Below are 19436 nucleotides of genomic sequence, written 5' to 3'. Positions count from 1 at the left end.
ACATGTAAAAATATCTCAGGCGCAATACAAAAAGTTGCGTGATATTACCTTTTGGCCAATTATTCACATAAGCTAAAATTTTATAACCTGCTTCGTGTACTTATAACCTAGGAGAAATATGAACTACAAAAAACAAAAAATGAACCAAACCAAAACAAAAAAAACACCAAAAAACAAAGGTCAAAAAACAGGTATTTGGAGTTCCCATCATGGCACAGTAGTTAACGAATCCGACTAGGAACCATGAGGTTGCGGGTTCGGTCCCTGGCCTTGCTCAGTGGGTTAACGATCCGGCATTGCCGCGAGCTGTGGTGTAGGTTGCAGACGTGGCTCGGATCCTGCGTTGCTGTGGCTCTGGTGTAGGCCGGTGGCTACAGCTCCGATTGGACCCCTAGCCTGGGAACCTCCATATACTGTGGGAGCGGCCCAAGAAATAGCAAAAAGACAAAAAAAAAGCTACAGCAACTTAGTGTGGTACTGGACAAAGAACAGACAAGTAGATCAATAGAACATAAAAAAGAACCCAGTACATTCAACTGAACTTTGACAAAAAAAAAAAAAAAAACAAAAAAAACCAGGTATTTGTAAGTAAGAGACAATGACATCTTATTTGAAATATATACAATCCTCAGAGTGTAAAAGAATAGGCCATAACATGTAAAACTTTAGGATGGACCAAAAAAATAAAATAAAAAATCTAGGGGGAGAAGAGAAGGAAGAGAAAAAGAGGAGAGACAAAGCAAAAAACCCAAAACTGAGCCAATCTAGATTCAAATACTGCTCTCCTGATGTGAAGAGATGAAGAAAAGATGGATTCTTAAGGACTAAAATATTTTACTATTTCAACATTAAATTCCTCTAGAACTCTCATAATATATACATGGTTCTGGAACAAGCTTGTTACTTCTTAGCTTATTAACAATGTACACATTTGAAAATAAATAACAACATTTCAAAACAAACCCTTCAAGACTATATTTAAGCAATGATATGCAAGGAAGCAGAATTCAGGCACCATGTAACATTTAGGATATATGTTATCTTGAAGATTACAATGTTCTCTTCCTTGCTCGTTAGTCTAAATTCTTCATTCCACACAGCTTCTGAAGTTGTTTTCTTTAGCAGTTAAGCATCTTGATGAATCAAACTCAGTTTCATTTTCTCCAGTACTACAAAAATTAAAAACAAATAAACAAATAGAAAATAATTAGCTTCACTGTTCACAAAGAAAGTTACAGTCTACAGTACTAAAAACTGCTAAGAAAGAGACAAACGTAATTTTTTACCAAAAAAAAAAAAAAAATCAGGATACAAGTTATCAACATTTTTAGCTCCACATTTTATATCAGGTACCCTCACCATCTCAAAATAATGTGCAACAGCTAATGACAGTTGACCTAACTACCCACTCATTCTCTCAGTAAGAACAACTCTGATGATTTTGTTTGGGTGACTATACATTGAGTCATCCACACCTCATGTGCCCTCTGATTCAATCAAATATATGCTGGCTTTATCTTGGAGGAATTAACAAAAACACCTAAGTTTGTTTTCATGAACTTCACCTCGTTATTACTCTGAGAAAAAAACATGGAGGGAAAAAGAACCTTGCTGACAAACGTGTTTGTGTATGCATGTGCGCATGCATGTGTATGTGTATACAAATGTGAAAGATGCTGACATTTTAATCTAATACAATGTATAAGTGGCATTTCTAGAAAGAATATGTTAAGACTTACTTTTTTTTTTTTGCCATTTCTTAGGCCGCTGCCACGGCATATGGAGGTTCCCAGGCGAGGGGTCTAATTGGAGCTGTAGCCACTGGCCTACGCCAGAGCCACAGCAACGTGGGATGGGATCCAAGCCGGGTCTGAGACCTCCACCACAGCTCACGGCAATGCCGGATCGTTAACCCACTGAGCAAGGCTAGGGATCAAACACGCAACCTCATGGTTCCTAGTCGGATTCGTTAACTACTGCGCCACGACAGAAACTCCAAGATTTACTTTTAATAGAAATAAAAGGAACGTAATTTATAATTTTTTTTGGCCACACCCACTGCATATAGAAGTTCTTGGGCTGGGGACTGAACCAGTGCGTCAGCAACACAAGCAGAGACAACACTGGATCCTTAACCCGTTGTGCCACAGTGGGAACCTCTATAACTTATAATTTAAGAAGCTATTTAAATATTTTCTTAAAGGCAATATCAGAGAAAATAAACTTCTCAAATGGTCCTTGACACTTATATAAAATCATATACATTTATTTGGTGCCTACCATGTACCAGGAACATTTCAGATGAGAGACCCCAAGTTACTTTAAGACACAAACACACATCTGAAATTTGGGCAGATGGTTGGGGAACTCATTCCAGGCAAAGAGCAAAGGTGTACTGCTTGGGTAATGGAAGTTGGGTAGTGGAGATAATGGCTATAAGAGTTGTCATCAAGTAGCTCAGGGCAGCTTATCAGAGCTACAAAGAGGGTTTTTTTTAGAAGGTTGGTAGAAGACGATGAATGCTGAAAATGTAGATTAAGGCCAAACTCTGAAAGGTCCTTATATGTTAGGAAGTCTGAATATCCTGGAAACACTGAAAAATCTCATCAATGTATCCATACTTGTATATATGTACATATGTGAGAAAAATGCTGTGTCTGTGCCTGTGGTGGGAAAAACTTGTCTTATGTAGTAAAGCCAGTTTCAAATTTCAACTCCCTTCACACTTGAGGAATTTACATAAAAGTCTGATATAACAGAAGGGCTGGAAAACAATGGTTAGTTTAACAAACAATCTTACTCAAAGTAGATAATGAAGCAAATGGGCAAATCTTACCATTGGATTACATTCAAGAGTCTGAAACCTTTCCTAAGAGAAGATAAGGAAATTCAATTTGTACAAATGAAAAATAAACTGCAGGGAATTTTAGATGAAGTTACAGGGCATTCTGCTGACTCTTGCTATTACAATAACTAATCTTAAGACCTTAAAACATTTGCAATGTAGCAAGTGCCTATATTATATTTTAAAACATCGTGAGTTTTAATGCAGTTGTGCAGCAGTACTGGTTGCAGTGCAAAAGAGCAAATGCAGTCAAAAAAATTCGAGACTGGTTTGGTCAATGTGCAAAGTAAGTGTTATTCCATATTTATCACATTATCTGGGATTAATGACTCCTTTTTATGTCATACGCTATTGGCTGAGTTTTTTTTTTTTTCTTTGATGCTCATATAAAAGATTAAGGAGGAAAAATTAGAAGACTATCTTTTAAATTTACAAGTCTATTTTTAAAAACTCCCTACTTACCACAAAATTTACTTACATCTAATAAACTAAGCCATAGATATATATTGAAAAAAAACATTATTTAGAAACTACTGTCTATTTCTACAACCCAGGGTTTGAATTTGAACTTTTTCACCCATTAACTCTGAGACCTTGGACAAGTTATTTAAGCTATCTAAACCTCAGCTTTCTCATCTATAAAGCAAGCCTGGTGATACACCTACTTCACAGGTGTGCAGATTAAAGGAGATGCTTCAGAGAAAATACTTTACATAATTCCTGGCACATTTAAATGTTCAACAGGCTGTTATAATTGCTACCATTGTGGTTTCTTTGTTGTTGTTCTACTTATTCCTCCCAGGATAACTCAAATACATTGGGAATATATGTAGGGCACAAAATCATACAAAATAATTTTGCACAATACGCTGGTGTTGTATGTTATTTACTTAAGCCACTGGTCTGGGAATCAGATGATTCTTTAGAAATATTTATTATATACTTATTTTTTAATAAAAATATATTTATTTTTTAATTACAAAAACACTTGGTTTTAGAGCAGAAGAGTTTTTACTTGGCCTCAGAATTCAATATTTTTTGTTTTGCTCAATGAAATATTTTATACTGCTGTTCTTTATTCCTAATGGTATATTAGGAATATTATTAAATATTAGTAAATTAGGTCCATATAATGTAAACCCAAAATGATGCTCTACTGTCTTCTCCTTAGGGCATCTTTTGCATCTGTGCCTTCTCAAAGTAGATGAGAGAGCAGAGCAATTACAGTGGAAACATCCTACACTGGGTTTAAGTGCTAAGGTCAGAACATAAAGGTAAAACAGGAATACAAGTAAATAAAATTACTCAAGAAAAGCCCTTCAGATGGCAACACATTAGTGTCATTTCTCAAAGAGTCCAAAATAGGAAGCTTTTTCCCCCTGTACTGCTGCAAAAAACCTGTCTCTTAGAGCAACAGATGGAGCAGATAGCTTGTACTTAGAGACCATGTTGTAAAAAAAACCAAAAACCTTTCAATGTTGGCATCACATTCAGCATGGTAAAATGTCATGTTATGGGAGGCACTTGGGATCTGAAACACTTCTGAGGGAGTCCCTGATATATTTATTAGAAGATACATGCTCTTCAGGGGGCATGTCAGACATAATAAACACACTCTTTTCCTCCTTTGTTTTTTTTTTTTTTTTTAATCCTGAGTGTAACACTGTGTGTATATAGATGGATTCTCTTCAGTTAAGAGGCCTAAGATGGGACTGCATATTCATGTGACCCTTTGCCTGGACCTGTGTTCTCCCTCTTTAAACACAAGAGGGGTTAAGTAAAGATTCCTGCCAAATGGATGACAGTGATATGTTCTTAGTATCTTGAGCTGGAACTTAGGTAAAAATTTGTGAATCAAATCTGTTCTTACTTTTTTACATTCAGTGTGCAAAAAATACATCTCTCACCCTAATCTATAAAGATGCATTTAATTAGATTTAATATGTATTAAGATTAATGGAAACCTTAAGCAACCCAAACTAAGTGAGCTCTACCTTTCTGTGCAGACAAGATTAGAAAGCCCTTTAAAGATCATTTTAATCGGAAGAAGAGTTCTGATGATGCAATTTCAAAGACAATAACCCAAATGAAAGTGTTTTTCAGTGGAAAATTTGTGCCACTTATAGTTGTGTGTTTCTAGGCAACAAATATTGCAGTGTTTAATCTCTACCTTCCTGCAAATGGCATGATCATAATAAAATAAGCCTTTTCAGCATTTCAACATAATAGTTGTACCTGGCAATTTTTCACTCATTTTTAAGGATATGATTTCTTTTACGTAAAAACAACTATGATTTTTGATAACATGTATCTGTTTACCTCTATTTTAAAAAAACTGGGTTCCTTAATCCAGAGTGATTAATAGGAATGCACCAAAATTGGAATATTAATTAGCAATGTGTATCCCTATAATAAATACTATGAGTGACAAAAACCAGATATTGATCATCAGAATCTGAATGAGCATGTGATTTATTAGTATTAATACTTAGGGATGTGAGTTTCAAAAAGAAAATAATCTGGAGTTCCTGTCGTGGTGCAGTGGTTAACGAATCCGACTAGGAACCATGAGGTTGCGGGTTCGGTCCCTGGCCTTGCTCAGTGGGTTAACGATCCAGCGTTGCCGTGAGCTGTGGTGTAGGTTGCAGACGTGGCTCGGATCCCGCGTTGCTGTGGCTCTGGCGTAGGCCGGAGGCTACAGCTCCGATTCGACCCCTAGCCTGGGAACCTCCATATGCCGTGGGAGCGGCCCTAGAAATGGCAAAAAGACAAAAAAAAAAAAAAAAAAAAAAAAAGAAAATAATCTTCCTCAGAGATTAATTAAGAAACATCTATGCTTCTCTAATTATATAATCTGAAAGACTTATGTGAAGTTATGACCTTCTTTCGTACCGCTGGTACCCTTCAATGCCTAAGTTAAGTTCCAATTAAACTTATTATTTTTATGTTGCTCATATTCACACTATTTCAATTGTACAACTGTGTAAGTACAGGTGACATATTTTAAAAAACCTAAACAAAATAGCATGGCCATTTTCAAGTTAACTTCTTAGGATGAAGAATACAGGATTCTTATGAATCCACTAAGTTGAACACCTGAAACTTATATAAATTATAAAACAACTATACCTTATTAAAAATAAAAAGGAGATCCTGCTGAATAGCATTGAGAACTATGTCTAGATACTCATGTCGCAACAGAAGAAAGGGTGGGGGAAAAAACTGTAACTGCAATGTATACATCTAAGGATGACCTGACCCCCTTGCTGTACAGTGGGAAAATAATAAAAAATAAATAAATAAATAAAAAGGATATGGGATTCTGATAAAAAAAAGACCTGGGCTTTCTAAACTAGAAAAAAATCTAGCTTATCAGTGGCTGGATATAGGGTCAAAAATTTGGGTTCATGTGTTGGTTCTGTACCTTGTTAGACACATGAAGTTGGCTAGGTCATTATACCTCTCTGGGCTTTTTTTCCCTATAGCTCTAAAATAATCTGTGTGCTATATGCTGATCCATATCTACCATCAGCTACCCGAGTGATGGCAAGTCACGTAGCAGCTGAGTCAGAGTTTGCTCTCCTGAGAAGTGATTAGTTATGATTAATAACATGAGAAGCGGAACTTAAGTTGGCATTTGTAATAAAATATGACTTATATTGGTGTTTAGAGAGAAGAAACATTTTTTTGTTAAGTGAGAAAAAGTATAAGCTATCATTTACTGGAAAAAAAATTCCCTTATGTTCCTTAGCTATTTATTAAGTGTTTAAAGGCATCGTGCTACTAGGGTCAATGACAGACATCCCTGCCTTTAAGAACTGTGCATTTTAGAGTTATTAGGTAAGCATCCAAGTATCTAGAATAGAAAACAAAATGGAAGTGCATTGATAATAAAAGTACAAAGTACTATTAATATCCAGAGGAAGATGAATCAGAGTGGCATTAAGAATAGCTCTTAGGAGGATAGGTTCAATTTTGGCAAGTAGGAGTTTACTGAAGATTCATTACTAAGAAGATGGATAGTCCGGGCTGAAGAAATGGAACAGCAAAGTAGCCAGAGAAATGGAAGAGAACAACAATATTGAAAGAGAGTATCAGGAGGACAGCTGAGAAAAAAGTTTAGAACACAACATTCTGGAAGGCCTTGAGTTGCTACAGATTGGACATCACTTTTAGGCAATGAGGAAATATTTTTCACATTTAAATTAAAATAAGAAAACAAAGGAAAACATTATTTTGTGGAAATGTATTTGGTTGGAATATTTAGCAAAATAAAGACAAGAATGTTGAGGGATGAAAAAGACTAAAACAGAGCACAGTTATGAAGGGTTTTATTTATCTAGGGTAACTTACTGAAAAAAAAATCGGTTAAAATGTCAGTAGTGGGAAAATGGTTAAAGAAACTCACAATGCTTGGTGATATTCCAGATGCTGAATAAGGGAGAGGTCAACATAGACAAACTTTGAGTCTGGGTGATTAGTAAAACTATTATTAACTGAATGTGTAAAGTTAGAAGGAGTAGTGTGTGAGGATGTGGGGGAGGAAAGCAGCCTCATTTTTCTGTTTGCTAACCGCTTCCATCATCATTCTCTTTATGAAAGTCAAAACTAAAATAGGTTTTAAATCTGGGGTTTATCATCAAGACTAGTGTAAACTCTTCCCTCAAACATCTGTAGGAAAGAGGTTGCTAAGAGTAAGTGCAGAGATGGACCTTTTCTGTGCGTGGGATGTATTGCTTTTCTCAGCTTCTAATCTCCTTTCCTAGCACATTACCATTTACCAAAACCCAACAAGTGTCCCAGCCTTACTTGTCAAGACCTCTGCCACACTCGAGATCATTCTCAAGTTTATAGTCATCACTGACTCAAAGGACAAATATACCTGTGCTGATGCTTTACAATTTAGTCATTACTAAGAACATTTCAGTGGGGGTGTTTTAGAGTTACATCAAACACCTTCACATCAGAAGTCTGGTGAGGTGTCAAGAAGGAGAAAAATCAGAAAAGATGTCATTGGCAGGAAAAAGACGTGGTTCTGCAAGGATTCTAGGGTAGTTCAGGGAAGAGCTGAGATTAAATGCACTGCCCTCAGAGATCTTACCTGGGCGAACTTATGAATCTGTTCTACCACCGCAGCAAACAGAGCGTGGACACTTTCATCAATCAGACTCTGCATGTAATGGACTGCCTCTTCATCGGACAGGTCTAGACGAAATTTATCCTGAACCTACAAGGTCATAGTCTATTAAGTCTTTTGAATGAAGAAAAACAGACATATTTTGAAGAGACAAAAACAAACAGATAGACATATTAATATATCATGAGCTATCTCTATGCCAAAGAAATGATTCATAACCTATAAGGTGTTTTGAATACTATTTCTTGAATAAGGAACTTTTTTTTTTTTTTTTTTTTTGCTACATGCTCTTTATATCACCCTATTTTGGCTGTAAATATTTTTCAGAAAAAAAAACTAACAAAGTGAATAGCAAATATAATTCTGTTAGACCTAGCATATTTAAAAAAGATAAAAATTGTTCTTTTAACTCAAAGATGTGCTTTATTTTTTGCATTTCAAAGTTAGAACATAATATAAAATTTATATAAGATTTGAATTGTGACATAATACTTACTAAGAATCTCTTCCACTTTATGAAGTGAATATAGCAAGGTGAGCCTATATTAATATTTTCTCTCACCTTCTCTGCCTACCTATGAATAGGACCTAGGTCAATCACTGGCAAAATAACCTAAACTACATTTTCTAAAACGTCCCCTTTCCAATAGAAGTTCCCTGTACTTTGCAAAGAGCTATTTCAATTGTCTTATAATTTCCAAATTCAGGAAAATTTTCATTACCTCATATTAAAAAATACAGTTGATTCTAAATTTCAATAAGTACTAGAAAAATCAGTAGAGGCATGTATCAGAATAGTCCCCTAAAACACAGAAGCCAATGTTACTGAATGACTACTTTGTGCAAAACACTGTGAAGAGCACGTTATATGAAGTATTTCACTCAACTCTCAAATGGCTCTGAGGTAGACAATATTTCTATCTATAAGACGCAGAAACTGAGACACTGAGAATTTATGAAGCTAACCCAGGGACCTTTAACTGATGATAAGTGGCTCGTACTTCCAGACAATCTCATACCACCACACTAATGATTATAGTTATTCCTTTCTCCTTTTATAAATGATCCATATATACTTCTGAAAAGGCAGGCTAGGAGAAAACTGGAACTTCCAAGTAGAGGTTCACAATTAGTATTTCCTTTTTTTTTTTTTTTTCTTTTTTTCCTGGCTGTGCTCGCAGCATGTGGAAGTTCCTGGGCCAGGGATAGAACACAAGCTGCTGCAGTGACAATGCCAGACCCTTAAACCACTGAGCCACAAAAGAACTCCAGTATTTCTTTTCAAGTGTGGAGTTTATTATAAAACTAGGAAGAAGAAAGGGCAGACAGCACTACAACCCATGGCCTCACTTAATGCTCTTTTATCTTCACTCCAACAGCCCTGCAGCCTGAGGTAGAGGAGGTAAAAGAGAGGCAGATATAAAAAGTGAAGGACAATTTGGTGGAAAGACATTAAAAATACACCTACAATCAGCTCTATTTCCCATTTCTGGATCCCAGTTAAAGACATACATGTTCCTTGAGTTTAATACATTACATTATTTGACTTCTACTTAGAGAGTCATGTCTGACTATTTTGGAACTAATTTTTTTTTTTAAGAATGTCAAAAAACTATAAGGCAGTAGAATTAAAAAAAAAAAACCTTTCACCTAATTTTATCAAAACTTGCATACTTATATAAATGCTTAAATTGCAAACAGAAGCTATATATTTAGCATACAAAGAAAATATTATTTTACCAAATATGAAAACCTTCTCTTTTACAACAAAGAAAGTTAACTGCATATAAAAGGTTGATTTGGTATCATATACACTGAGTTGTGTTGGGCTACTTGTTATTGTCCCCAAAGTCACCTCTGTGACTTTGACCTTTCTAGAATTTCTTCCCTGATTTCCTGGTTATCCCTACCAGCAAGCTTCAAACTCTTGTGACCTTTAACACAGGGCTGCACTCAGTCTGGGGAGTGTCTCAAGAAAAAGCTACAAACTTGCAAATCTCAGCCTCTTCAGCTGTATGTCAAAGGTAGACAGATATACTTCCTTTGAAATATGGCAAGAATTACCAAAATGTGACACAGAGATACAAAGTGAGCAAATGTTTGAAAAATGGCACTAACAAACTTGCTCAATGCAGGGTGGCTACAAACCTTCAAAATTTGAAAGAAATGCAATTATCTGTAAAACACAACAAAGTGAACAACAATGAAAGTAGTTTCAAAAAAATTTTTAAATTGATATATGCATACTAAAATACATTATAGAAGCATTATACTGAATTATACTATATTATCCATTATACATTACAGTATATATTATACTGAACTTTGTTATAATCATGTAAATAATTTGAATCTGTACTTCCCTTTAAGATTTCAGCCTCGAATGTGCTGCATTTTCTCTAGCTGGCTTTCATTCATGAGGCCAATGCAAAAATTTCTAGGTAGTAAGACTTCAAAGTAGTTCCAGCAAATGTTAGTTCACAAAGTATAAAAACCTACTTTTACTTCTTAAAAAAGCCAAAATATGAAACATAAATTTTAGCCTATTGAAACATCACTTTTCAATATTAATATTATTTACAAGACAAGTTTGAGAGTTCCTGTCGTGGCTCAGTGGTAACGAACCCAACTAGGATTCATCAGGATGTGGGTTCAATCCATGGCCTCACTCAGTGGGTTAAGGATCCAGCATTGCCATGAGCTGTGGTATAGGTTGCAGATAGAGCTCAGCTCCTACTTTGCTGTGGCTGTGGCATAGGCTGGCAGCTATAGCTGATTCAATTCGATCCCTGGCCTGGGAACTTCCACATGCCTCAGGTGCAGCTCTAAAAAGAAAAAAAGAAAGAAAAAGGCAAGTTTATGTTTCAATTGGTTAAAAATAGCAGCAAGCAAAGAAATCTTTTATGGAACACTGGGGGGAAATATGGTAAAATACCTTTTGTTCCACGTTCATTCAATTGAAACTAGAATAAGCACCTAGGGAGCAATTAGTCTAAAGAAAAATGACAAATACGCATGCACTTTTTTTTCATAAAATGAGTCACTTCATGTTTTAAAAGATGATGCCATAAAGAAAGCTCAAACAATAAAATCATGACTGTCTAATAGAGAAGAGTTAAAACAAAAGATCTAAAAGAATAACAACTATACAACTTAACTGGCAGAAGAAATTGGAAGTGACAAATATTGTTAGAACTTTCATAAATGACTTCTGAATATGAGTGAAGTCAAGGAAGAATGAATATATAACAGAGATAAATGGGTTTAAAATAAACAGCAAGGAGTTCCCATCACGGCTCAGCAGTTGGTGAATCTAACCAGCGTCCATGAGGACACGGGTTGATTCCTGTCCTTGTTCAGTGGGTTAAGGATCCGGCATTGCCATGAGCTGTGACGTAGGTCACAGACACAGCTCGGATCCTGCATTTCTGTGGCTGTGGTGTAGACAGGTGGCTTCAGCTCCGATTAGACCCCTAGCCTGGGAACTGCCATATGCTGTGGGTGCAGCCCTAAAAAGAAAAAAATAAATAAACAAATGAATAAATAAATTAAATAAAATAAACAGCAAAAACAGATCCTAAAAACAGCAAAGCAAAAAAACCCAAAAAGCAAAAGACGAAGAAAAAAAAAAAAAAAGACAACATTTGAAATCTGGTGCAGTTATGAATTTCAGCTAAGAAGTTTCATTAACCAATTATGTTTCTTGATAGATGACAAAAAAACAAAACAAAAACAAACAACTAAAAAACCCACACCCAAACCTAGGGTGATAATCCATTTCCTAACTACGTGGTGGGTGCAGTGGGGGGGGGGGGTAATTGAAATGGTGCTTGCTGGATAAAGTAACAAATAAAATCCTAAAGACCAAAATTTTCTTAAATGGTTAAACAATAAAAGACCTACATTAAATAAATATCCCTCTCATTGCTTGCAAAAGACTCACACAATAAGGTAAAAACCATTAGTCTCACTCATGTTTACAATGATGTTAATATTTTTGTACCTCCAAGACATGTACTACAATGAGGGTGGTGCCCTCATAAATGGGATTAGCGCTCTTATAAGGAAGAGACCCCGCAGAGCTTCCTGGTCACTTCCACCCTATGAAGATACAACAAATCTTCTACTCATACCAGGCCCTCACCTGACCATGCTGGCACCCTGATCTAGTACTTCGAACCTCTGGAAGCATCACAAATAATCTTCTGTTGTTTATAAGCCACTAGTCTCTTGTAGTTTTTTATACTAGTTTGTTATAGCTGCCCAAAGGACTATGACAATGTTTAATCCACACAGGGAACTTTCTAATAATGTTCAATCAATTACATCAGAACTTTGGGCTTATGGTGCTAATTATTATTTTCAACCATCAGGGGAATTCCATGTCTGAGAGTGTTACAATTTTAGTAAGTTTATATTTATATGAGTTAAAAGGCTACCTTGTCTTTCTTTGAAGTTCCGTATTAATAACCACACTGATATTTAAGATCATTTTACGACAGCTTTGTATAAAGTATATTACATACATTCCTCTCAATGAATCAGAGTCAGAGGTTAATTCAAATAAAAATCTTCAAATCCACTACCTTCCCTCCCATCTCTTGCTTCAATCAGGGTAAGGCAGTTTTGAATAACTGCTCATCTACGTGACTGTTTTCCTTTGTTCTTCTCTTTGCAGGTTAAGTTAAAAAGCAGGTCTCTACTCTCCTGACACAGTTAAGAAACCCATGTAACCAAGGGTATGAATGGGAAGGATAAAGAATGACTGTTTTCTACATACCATTAAAATATTTTGTTTCTGATTCTCAGCATGCTTAGGCTGAGAGTACCAGGAATCAGGTATCCTACCAGGAATATTAGAGAAGCTAAACTTTCCAGAACAAAGAGCAAGCTCTTTCTCATGATAGTAAAGTTTAGCTCTTGATATAGTGACCTATTCATGAAACTGCGGGTATGAACAAGGGAAGGGGATAAAAACTGCTGCAGAGGACTTGAAATTTGAAAGGCTGTTGTATTCTGGAATGTGGGGATAAAAAATAAGAGCCTAGGGATTGGGACAAGGGGAAATGAGTTGTTAAAACCCTAATATTTTTTACATATGACAAGTAGACTGAGAAAGATATCTGAGGGTGTATAAAATTTACCTTTTTCACAGTTTTATCTGGTTCAAGAGCAATATCTGGAATGTTTGCATCCACCATCAAGGAAAACAAGTTCAAAATAAGGTTAGAATACCTAAAGGAGAGTGGGAAGAAAATAATAGCAATGTGTTAGAGTTTTGCCATTCTTCTCATATTAAGAACACTCTTAGAAGTAGTAATGCTTAGATCTTTATAATGATTACTATTATTCCTATGGACAATAAATAGAATGTGAGCCTATTCACCAGCTGTATCAATGACAATCAAGCCTCGAAAACATAAGTTATTCTAGGGTCTTGATATAATGCCATCTCTAGGTCCCCCACTAGGGAACACACTTTTGGAGTAACCACCTAATAATTACAATTTTTAGAAAGTATATCCTTTTTAGAAGGGATCAAAATAGAATTTGCTTAATACCATTAATTAGCATTTTACTAAGCAATGAAGATCTATCTTTGCTCAATAATGACAAGAATTCATTATCTTAAGACCACCTCATGGAGTTCCCAGGGAGTGCAGCAGGATTAAGGATCTAGCGTTGCCGCTGCTGTGGCTCAGTTTGATTCCTGGCCCTGAACTTCCACATGCTGTGGGTGTGGCAAAAAAAAAAAAAAAAAAAAAAGACTACCTTGGTGTGTCATGGGTAAAAGAATGAAAGTGAAATACTGATTCCTCTAATCACTTATAAGTATCCCTCAGGTACACTAATCCCACCAATTTAGAAACTATAGTGACTGGTCTGTATATAAGCAACCCTAAATGAAGGAGAAAATAGCTAGTACTCTCCTCCACTGAAAATGTGCAAGGTACAGTTCCCTGGTCGCTCAGCAGGTTAAGGATCCGGCATGGTCACTACTGTAGTTCAGGTCACTGCTGCAGTGTGGGTTCAATTCCTAGACCTGGAGCTTCCACATGCCATGGATATGCCCCCCAAAATGTGCAAGATGTAGAAATAATACCATCTTTGGAGTATGCTAGCCCCTACAGGAACTAAAGGTTTATCCTCATCAACCCTCAAACTTTTCATTTTCCTCCAAACACGGAGAAAAAATGTTAATATTCCAAATGCTCATTTACAGAGGTAGAGCCATGTGCAGAAAGGTGAAAGTAAGTGTACACTGGGTGCAATCCACTTCCTGCTCCAGAACATTCTCCCCTTGGATGGTTATGCTGAGTGGTCCCATAGCACTACAATGATAAAAGGAGATGCAGGTTTGAGTTTGAGGATGGATAATGAGTAAAGAAAGCTTTGGTTTTAGGCAACAAAGGCTTTTAGCTGGTCTCAGTAAAAGAGTCAATACACGTGCCTTGCATTTTCTTCTCTAGGGGATGGAAGTCAGGATTTAGGAGATGCAGAACCTTTATTCCAGCTGTCTACTTATCCATAATGTAAAAAAGTACATAAAAATCATTTGATACTTGAATTGTAATGATAATGGAATTTGTAGACACAAATGACTATCCATATGAACCTCAAATTACCTATTTCATCATCATTTTTGAATTTTATATATCTCTGAAAATCAGGGACTATAATGAAAAAAATTTTCTATCCTGATGTAATCGTCTAAGCAAATGAGGCCCTAACTCCCTTTTACACTTTTTTTTTTTTAAAAAGTATGATTACAGTTGGAGTTCCTGTAGTGGCACAGTGGTTAACGGATCCGACTAGGAACCATGAGGTTGCGGGTTCAATCCCTGGCCTTGCTCAGTGGGTTAAGGATCCAGCGTTGCTGTGAACTGTGGTGTAGGTTGCAGACGCGGCTTGGATCCTGCACTGCTGTGGCTGTGACGTAGGCTGGTGGCTACAGCTCCGATTCAACCCCTAGCCTGGGAACCTCCATATGTCATGGGAGCAGCCCAAGAAATGGCAAAAAGAAAAAAAAAAAAAAAAAAAAAAAGTATGATCATAGCTCAATAGCTCTAACTTAGCTCTAAAAGTTACTGATTTCCTAGTGGAAATTTATAAAATGCACATCACAGATTATTTCACTTCTACTCACATGATAATTTTATTCACTTAACTAGCACACACATACTTACTGAATACTCACTCTACACAGTTCTGGGCACTAAAGGCAGTGAATTGAACAAGCGAGATCCCTCCAAGATTACATTCTGGAGGAAGGTAGATCTCACAATAAACTGACAAAGAAGAAAACTTCTTACCTGTTTGACTGACAAAACATTTTTAAAAATAAAGAAAAAATAGAGAAATGGGTCAAAGATTGATGGGTGGGGAAGAAAAGTCATTTTAAGGAGGTATGATTTTATTCTAATTGTACTAGGTACAAAGAGAGTTTAAAGAGTGTAGTGACATACTCACATACACATTTTCTAAAAGCTCACACTGGCCATCTTTTGGGGAGTAAGAATGGAGGAAGGGAAACTATTTCACAGATGTTCAGGTGGAAAAGAAGTAATATGGACATTATTAAGCTATATTTTGGAGAGGAAGTGGATGCCACTTGCTGATGGTTTCAATGAAATGGATAACAGAGGACAGAGGAACTGAATGTCAATAAGAATTTAGTTTACATGAGGTACTGAGGTTATTTATCAAAATTTTAAAAAATGAATGAAAGAAGAACAGGACTTTGGGCTGGGAATTAAGAATTCCACTTTAGACACATATTGAGTTTGAGATCCCTACTAGATGTTAAGTAGGCAGTTAGATGTATCTCAGAGCTGATGGTAATAGTTTGGGGTCATCATTATTTGGATCCTATTTAAAATCACAAATCCGGGTAAAAATGCTTAAGGAGAGAGTTTAGGGGAGAAAGTGAGCCCTAAAGCAAAAAAAAAAAAAAAAAAAAAAAAAAAAAAGAAAAAAAAGAAAAGAGGGGGAATAGGACATACCAAATATAAGAAAGGTTTTTAGGAACAAAGACATGGTCAACTGCATCAAAGCTTCTAAGAAGCCAAAGTGGCAACTAAACTTGGTACAGGTTAACTGTTTATTTTAATACTATTAGTTTCAATAGCAGAGTGAAACTGGAAGCCTTACTGGAGAAGGCTGAAGGAAGAAAGGAGGCAAGTTAGTGGAGATAGTGAGAACTTTTTAAAGCAGATGTACTATGATGGAGAATGAAGAAATGGGGCAGCAGTACAATATAAACAAGGCAGTAGTACTCACCTAGCTGTGACAACCAAAACCATCTCCAGACACTGTCAAATATGCTTTGGGGGGAGGCTGAGTGCAAAGCAGCCCTCGGTTTAGAACCATTGACTTAAAACCAACAATGAGAACACCATCATTATTGGATTTTGAATGGTAGCAAATAGCTGCTGCACATGAAGCAGTAAGGCAGGCAGTTCTGATTAGAGTTAGGGTTTAGCAAGTGACATTATAGGACTACATTAAAATATGTAAGATAGGGTTTAGAGGGAGAGGCAGTTAAGAGTGATTACAGTTTGGGGCTGTAAAATTCAGTAGGAGAAGGAGAAAAATGAGAAATAAGGTAGATTACATATGGTGTTAGGGTGATGAAACAGTAGGTATCAATGAAGTTTAAGGCTTGTAGGAATAGAAGAGCTGTAAGGATAGAAGGTGTTGGTCATAGAGTAGAAAGCTGGGGATCAATATTCTGAAGCTGTAAAATTCCTAGTATTGAAGAGAGAGAGTGGCAAGGTTGGCTCTACATGAGGAGGACAAGGCCGTGAGAGGTCAGGTCATGGCTGGACTATGCATGCAGCAGTCCTGAAGAAGACAGTGAAAGTTTTCAGTGAATGAGAATGACAGGAAACTAGGGAGTTAATGATCAGTGGTAGGTTGTTTATCTGATGCTATAATTTCATTGTGCGCATCTATGCTTTTCTTCTTTAAGAAGGCAAAGAAAGAAATGGTTTGGAAGCGCATTAGGGACCAAGGGCACCAAGCCTTTGTCTAAGCTCTGTGGTATGTAGGATATTGAAATAAAGAAGACAATCCGGGAGTTCCCGTCGTGGCGCAGTGGTTAACGAATCCGACTAGGAACCATGAGGTTGCAGGTTCGGTCCCTGCCCTTGCTCAGTGGGTTAACGATCCGGCGTTGCCGTGAGCTGTGGTGTAGGTTGCAGACGCGGCTCGGATCCCGCGTTGCTGGGGCTCTGGCGTAGGCCGGTGGCTGCAGCTCTGATTGGACCCCTAGCCTGGGAACCTCCATATGCCGTGGGAGCGGCCCAAGAAATAGCAACAACAACAACAACAACAACAACAACAAAAAAAAGACAAAAAGACAAAAAAAAAAAAAAAAAAAAAAAAAAGAAGACAATCCACTGAGAAAGCTGTAAGTACTATGGTATCTGCAGAGTATAGCCAACCACTATACATTATGTTACGAAAAATGATGAAGGCTCAGTCATTCATATTCTGCTTTGTTGACTATACACAGTTTCCCTGAATCTTACCATGGGGGAATCTCTGCAATCTACGACAGGGTAACACAGGGAGAGGAATATAAGAATCAATTTTGAAAGGGATATTTCAGAGGTTCTCAAACTGGCTGTCCATTAAATTCACCTAGGAAGCTTCTTGACAAAAATCAATGCCTGGGCCAAATCCAAAACCAATTAAATCTGATGGGGCCTGAACTGTCTTGGTTCACCCTTCCCACTCAACTCCCCCTGCAAAGAACCTCAGGCAATTCTAATGGGCAGCCAGGATCTATGTTAAAATGTCTGCCTTTATGGAAGCATAATGTGTAACATAATTTTTGTAACATTTGTAAAAGGCAAATATTAATGTTTTCTGGATTACCATTTGGTTTAAATTTTAACCACTCATGTTTCTATTATTATGGCAAAGTGAAACAGAATGAAAATAAATATAAAATGGAATACTGTATAAGAAACTTAAACATCCAATTACTTTGTAGATAATCTGTCACTACCTTAACTGTATTAATCTTTTACATCTGTTGCCATTAACCTGCATCTTCTATTTAAGACAGAACCAGGGAGTTCCCATTGTGGTTCAGCGGAAATGAATCCGACTAGTGTCCGTGAGGATTTGGGTTCGATCCCTGGCCTCACTCAGTGGGTTAAGGATCTGGTATTGTTGTGGGATATGGTGTTGGTAGCAGCCGCAGCTTGGATCTGGTGTGGCTGTGGCGTAGGCCAGGAGCTGCGGATCTGATTCAACCCCTAGCCTGGGGACTTCCATATATGCCATGGGGGTGGCCCTAAAAAAAGAAAAAAAAAGACAGAACCAGTAACACAAAATAGAGAGTATATATTGGTCATTCAATATCCTATCCAGAAAAACAGATTTAAAAGTTACTAGAAATCTTTAAAACTATTATCAAAAGAAAATATGTGATCGAGGTTAAAAAAAAATGACAGGGTGGGAAAAGTGTGTAAAACCAGGTCTAGACAAAGATTTAAGGATGGATACACATTCAATTTTTAAAAAGGAGTGGGTTGAGCACAGTGAAAGAAAAGATACTTTCTCTTACTCATGTTTATGCCAACCACCATGCTACTCACTGGTCATACAAAGATGGCCTAAATTTTTCAGTAAAAACCTTCAATAAAAAGGAGTTCCCATCGTGGTTCAGTGGGAATGAATTTGACTAGTATCCATGAGGACACAGGTTCGATCCCTGGCCTCGATCAGTGGGTTAAGGATCCAGTGCTGCCGTGAGCTGCAGTGTGGGTCGAAGACATGGCTTAGATATGGCATTGCTGTGGTTGTGGTGTAGGCCAGTGGCTACAGCTCTGATTCAACCACTAGTCTGGGAAGCTCCATATGCTGTGGGTGCAGCCCTAAAAAGACAAAAAAAAGCACAAAACCAAAAAACAAAAAACCAACCCCCCAAAAAACCCCTTCAATAAAAAGAATAAAAACGCATTAACTCTATCAAGTGCTTACAGCATCTCTTTCCCCTACAGTCTATCCTTTTTGTATGCAACAAATATCAGAGTAGAATTCTACAAAAAGATTTACTTAGTAAGTGTACTACTTCCAGGACGGAAAACAATGAGGTTAATGATGAAAAGCAAGGTGATCAATAGATTTACTGCCGTTTGGTGGCTAGGAAAACATTCTCTAAGACAATGTAAAAACTGCTTGATACAGCAAATTTCAACATTTTTACTGAAAAGTTTAGGCCCTCTTTGTATCATCAGTCTAGCATAGTGCTCTGCATAAGAATTAATAGAAGTTACATTTGCCTTGAACACTTAGAATTTAAAATGTTTAGGCATTTACTGTTGACATAAGAGTCTTCAAAAAACAAAATTTCCATTTATTATTGCTATAGTAATGTATTTGGTTACATGAAAAACACATCAGAAAATGTGTTCTGATTTCTATACAACCTTTTTATAA

General features: G+C 36.8%; 1 protein-coding gene across 1 annotated transcript in view; it reads right to left on the bottom strand.

Annotated features, from left to right (window-relative positions):
* Nucleotides 1-955: 955 nt before the first annotated feature.
* PIK3C3 (phosphatidylinositol 3-kinase catalytic subunit type 3) overlaps nt 956-19436 on the bottom strand; it is a 147432-nt gene continuing 128951 nt past the window's right edge. Inside the window, 3 exon segments of the mRNA NM_001012956.2 lie at nt 956-1169; nt 7947-8072; nt 13127-13217. Coding sequence (NP_001012974.1) covers nt 1155-1169; nt 7947-8072; nt 13127-13217 — 232 coding nt within the window. The 3' untranslated portion in view covers nt 956-1154.

The sequence above is a fragment of the Sus scrofa genome, chromosome 6, assembly GCF_054392235.1.
Source record: "Sus scrofa isolate SSC_HxYL_T2T_F1_AM1 chromosome 6, Sscrofa_HxYL_maternal_Yorkshire_Landrace_v2.0, whole genome shotgun sequence".
NCBI lineage: Eukaryota > Metazoa > Chordata > Mammalia > Artiodactyla > Suidae > Sus > Sus scrofa.
This window is presented reverse-complemented; position numbering and strand designations above follow the sequence as displayed.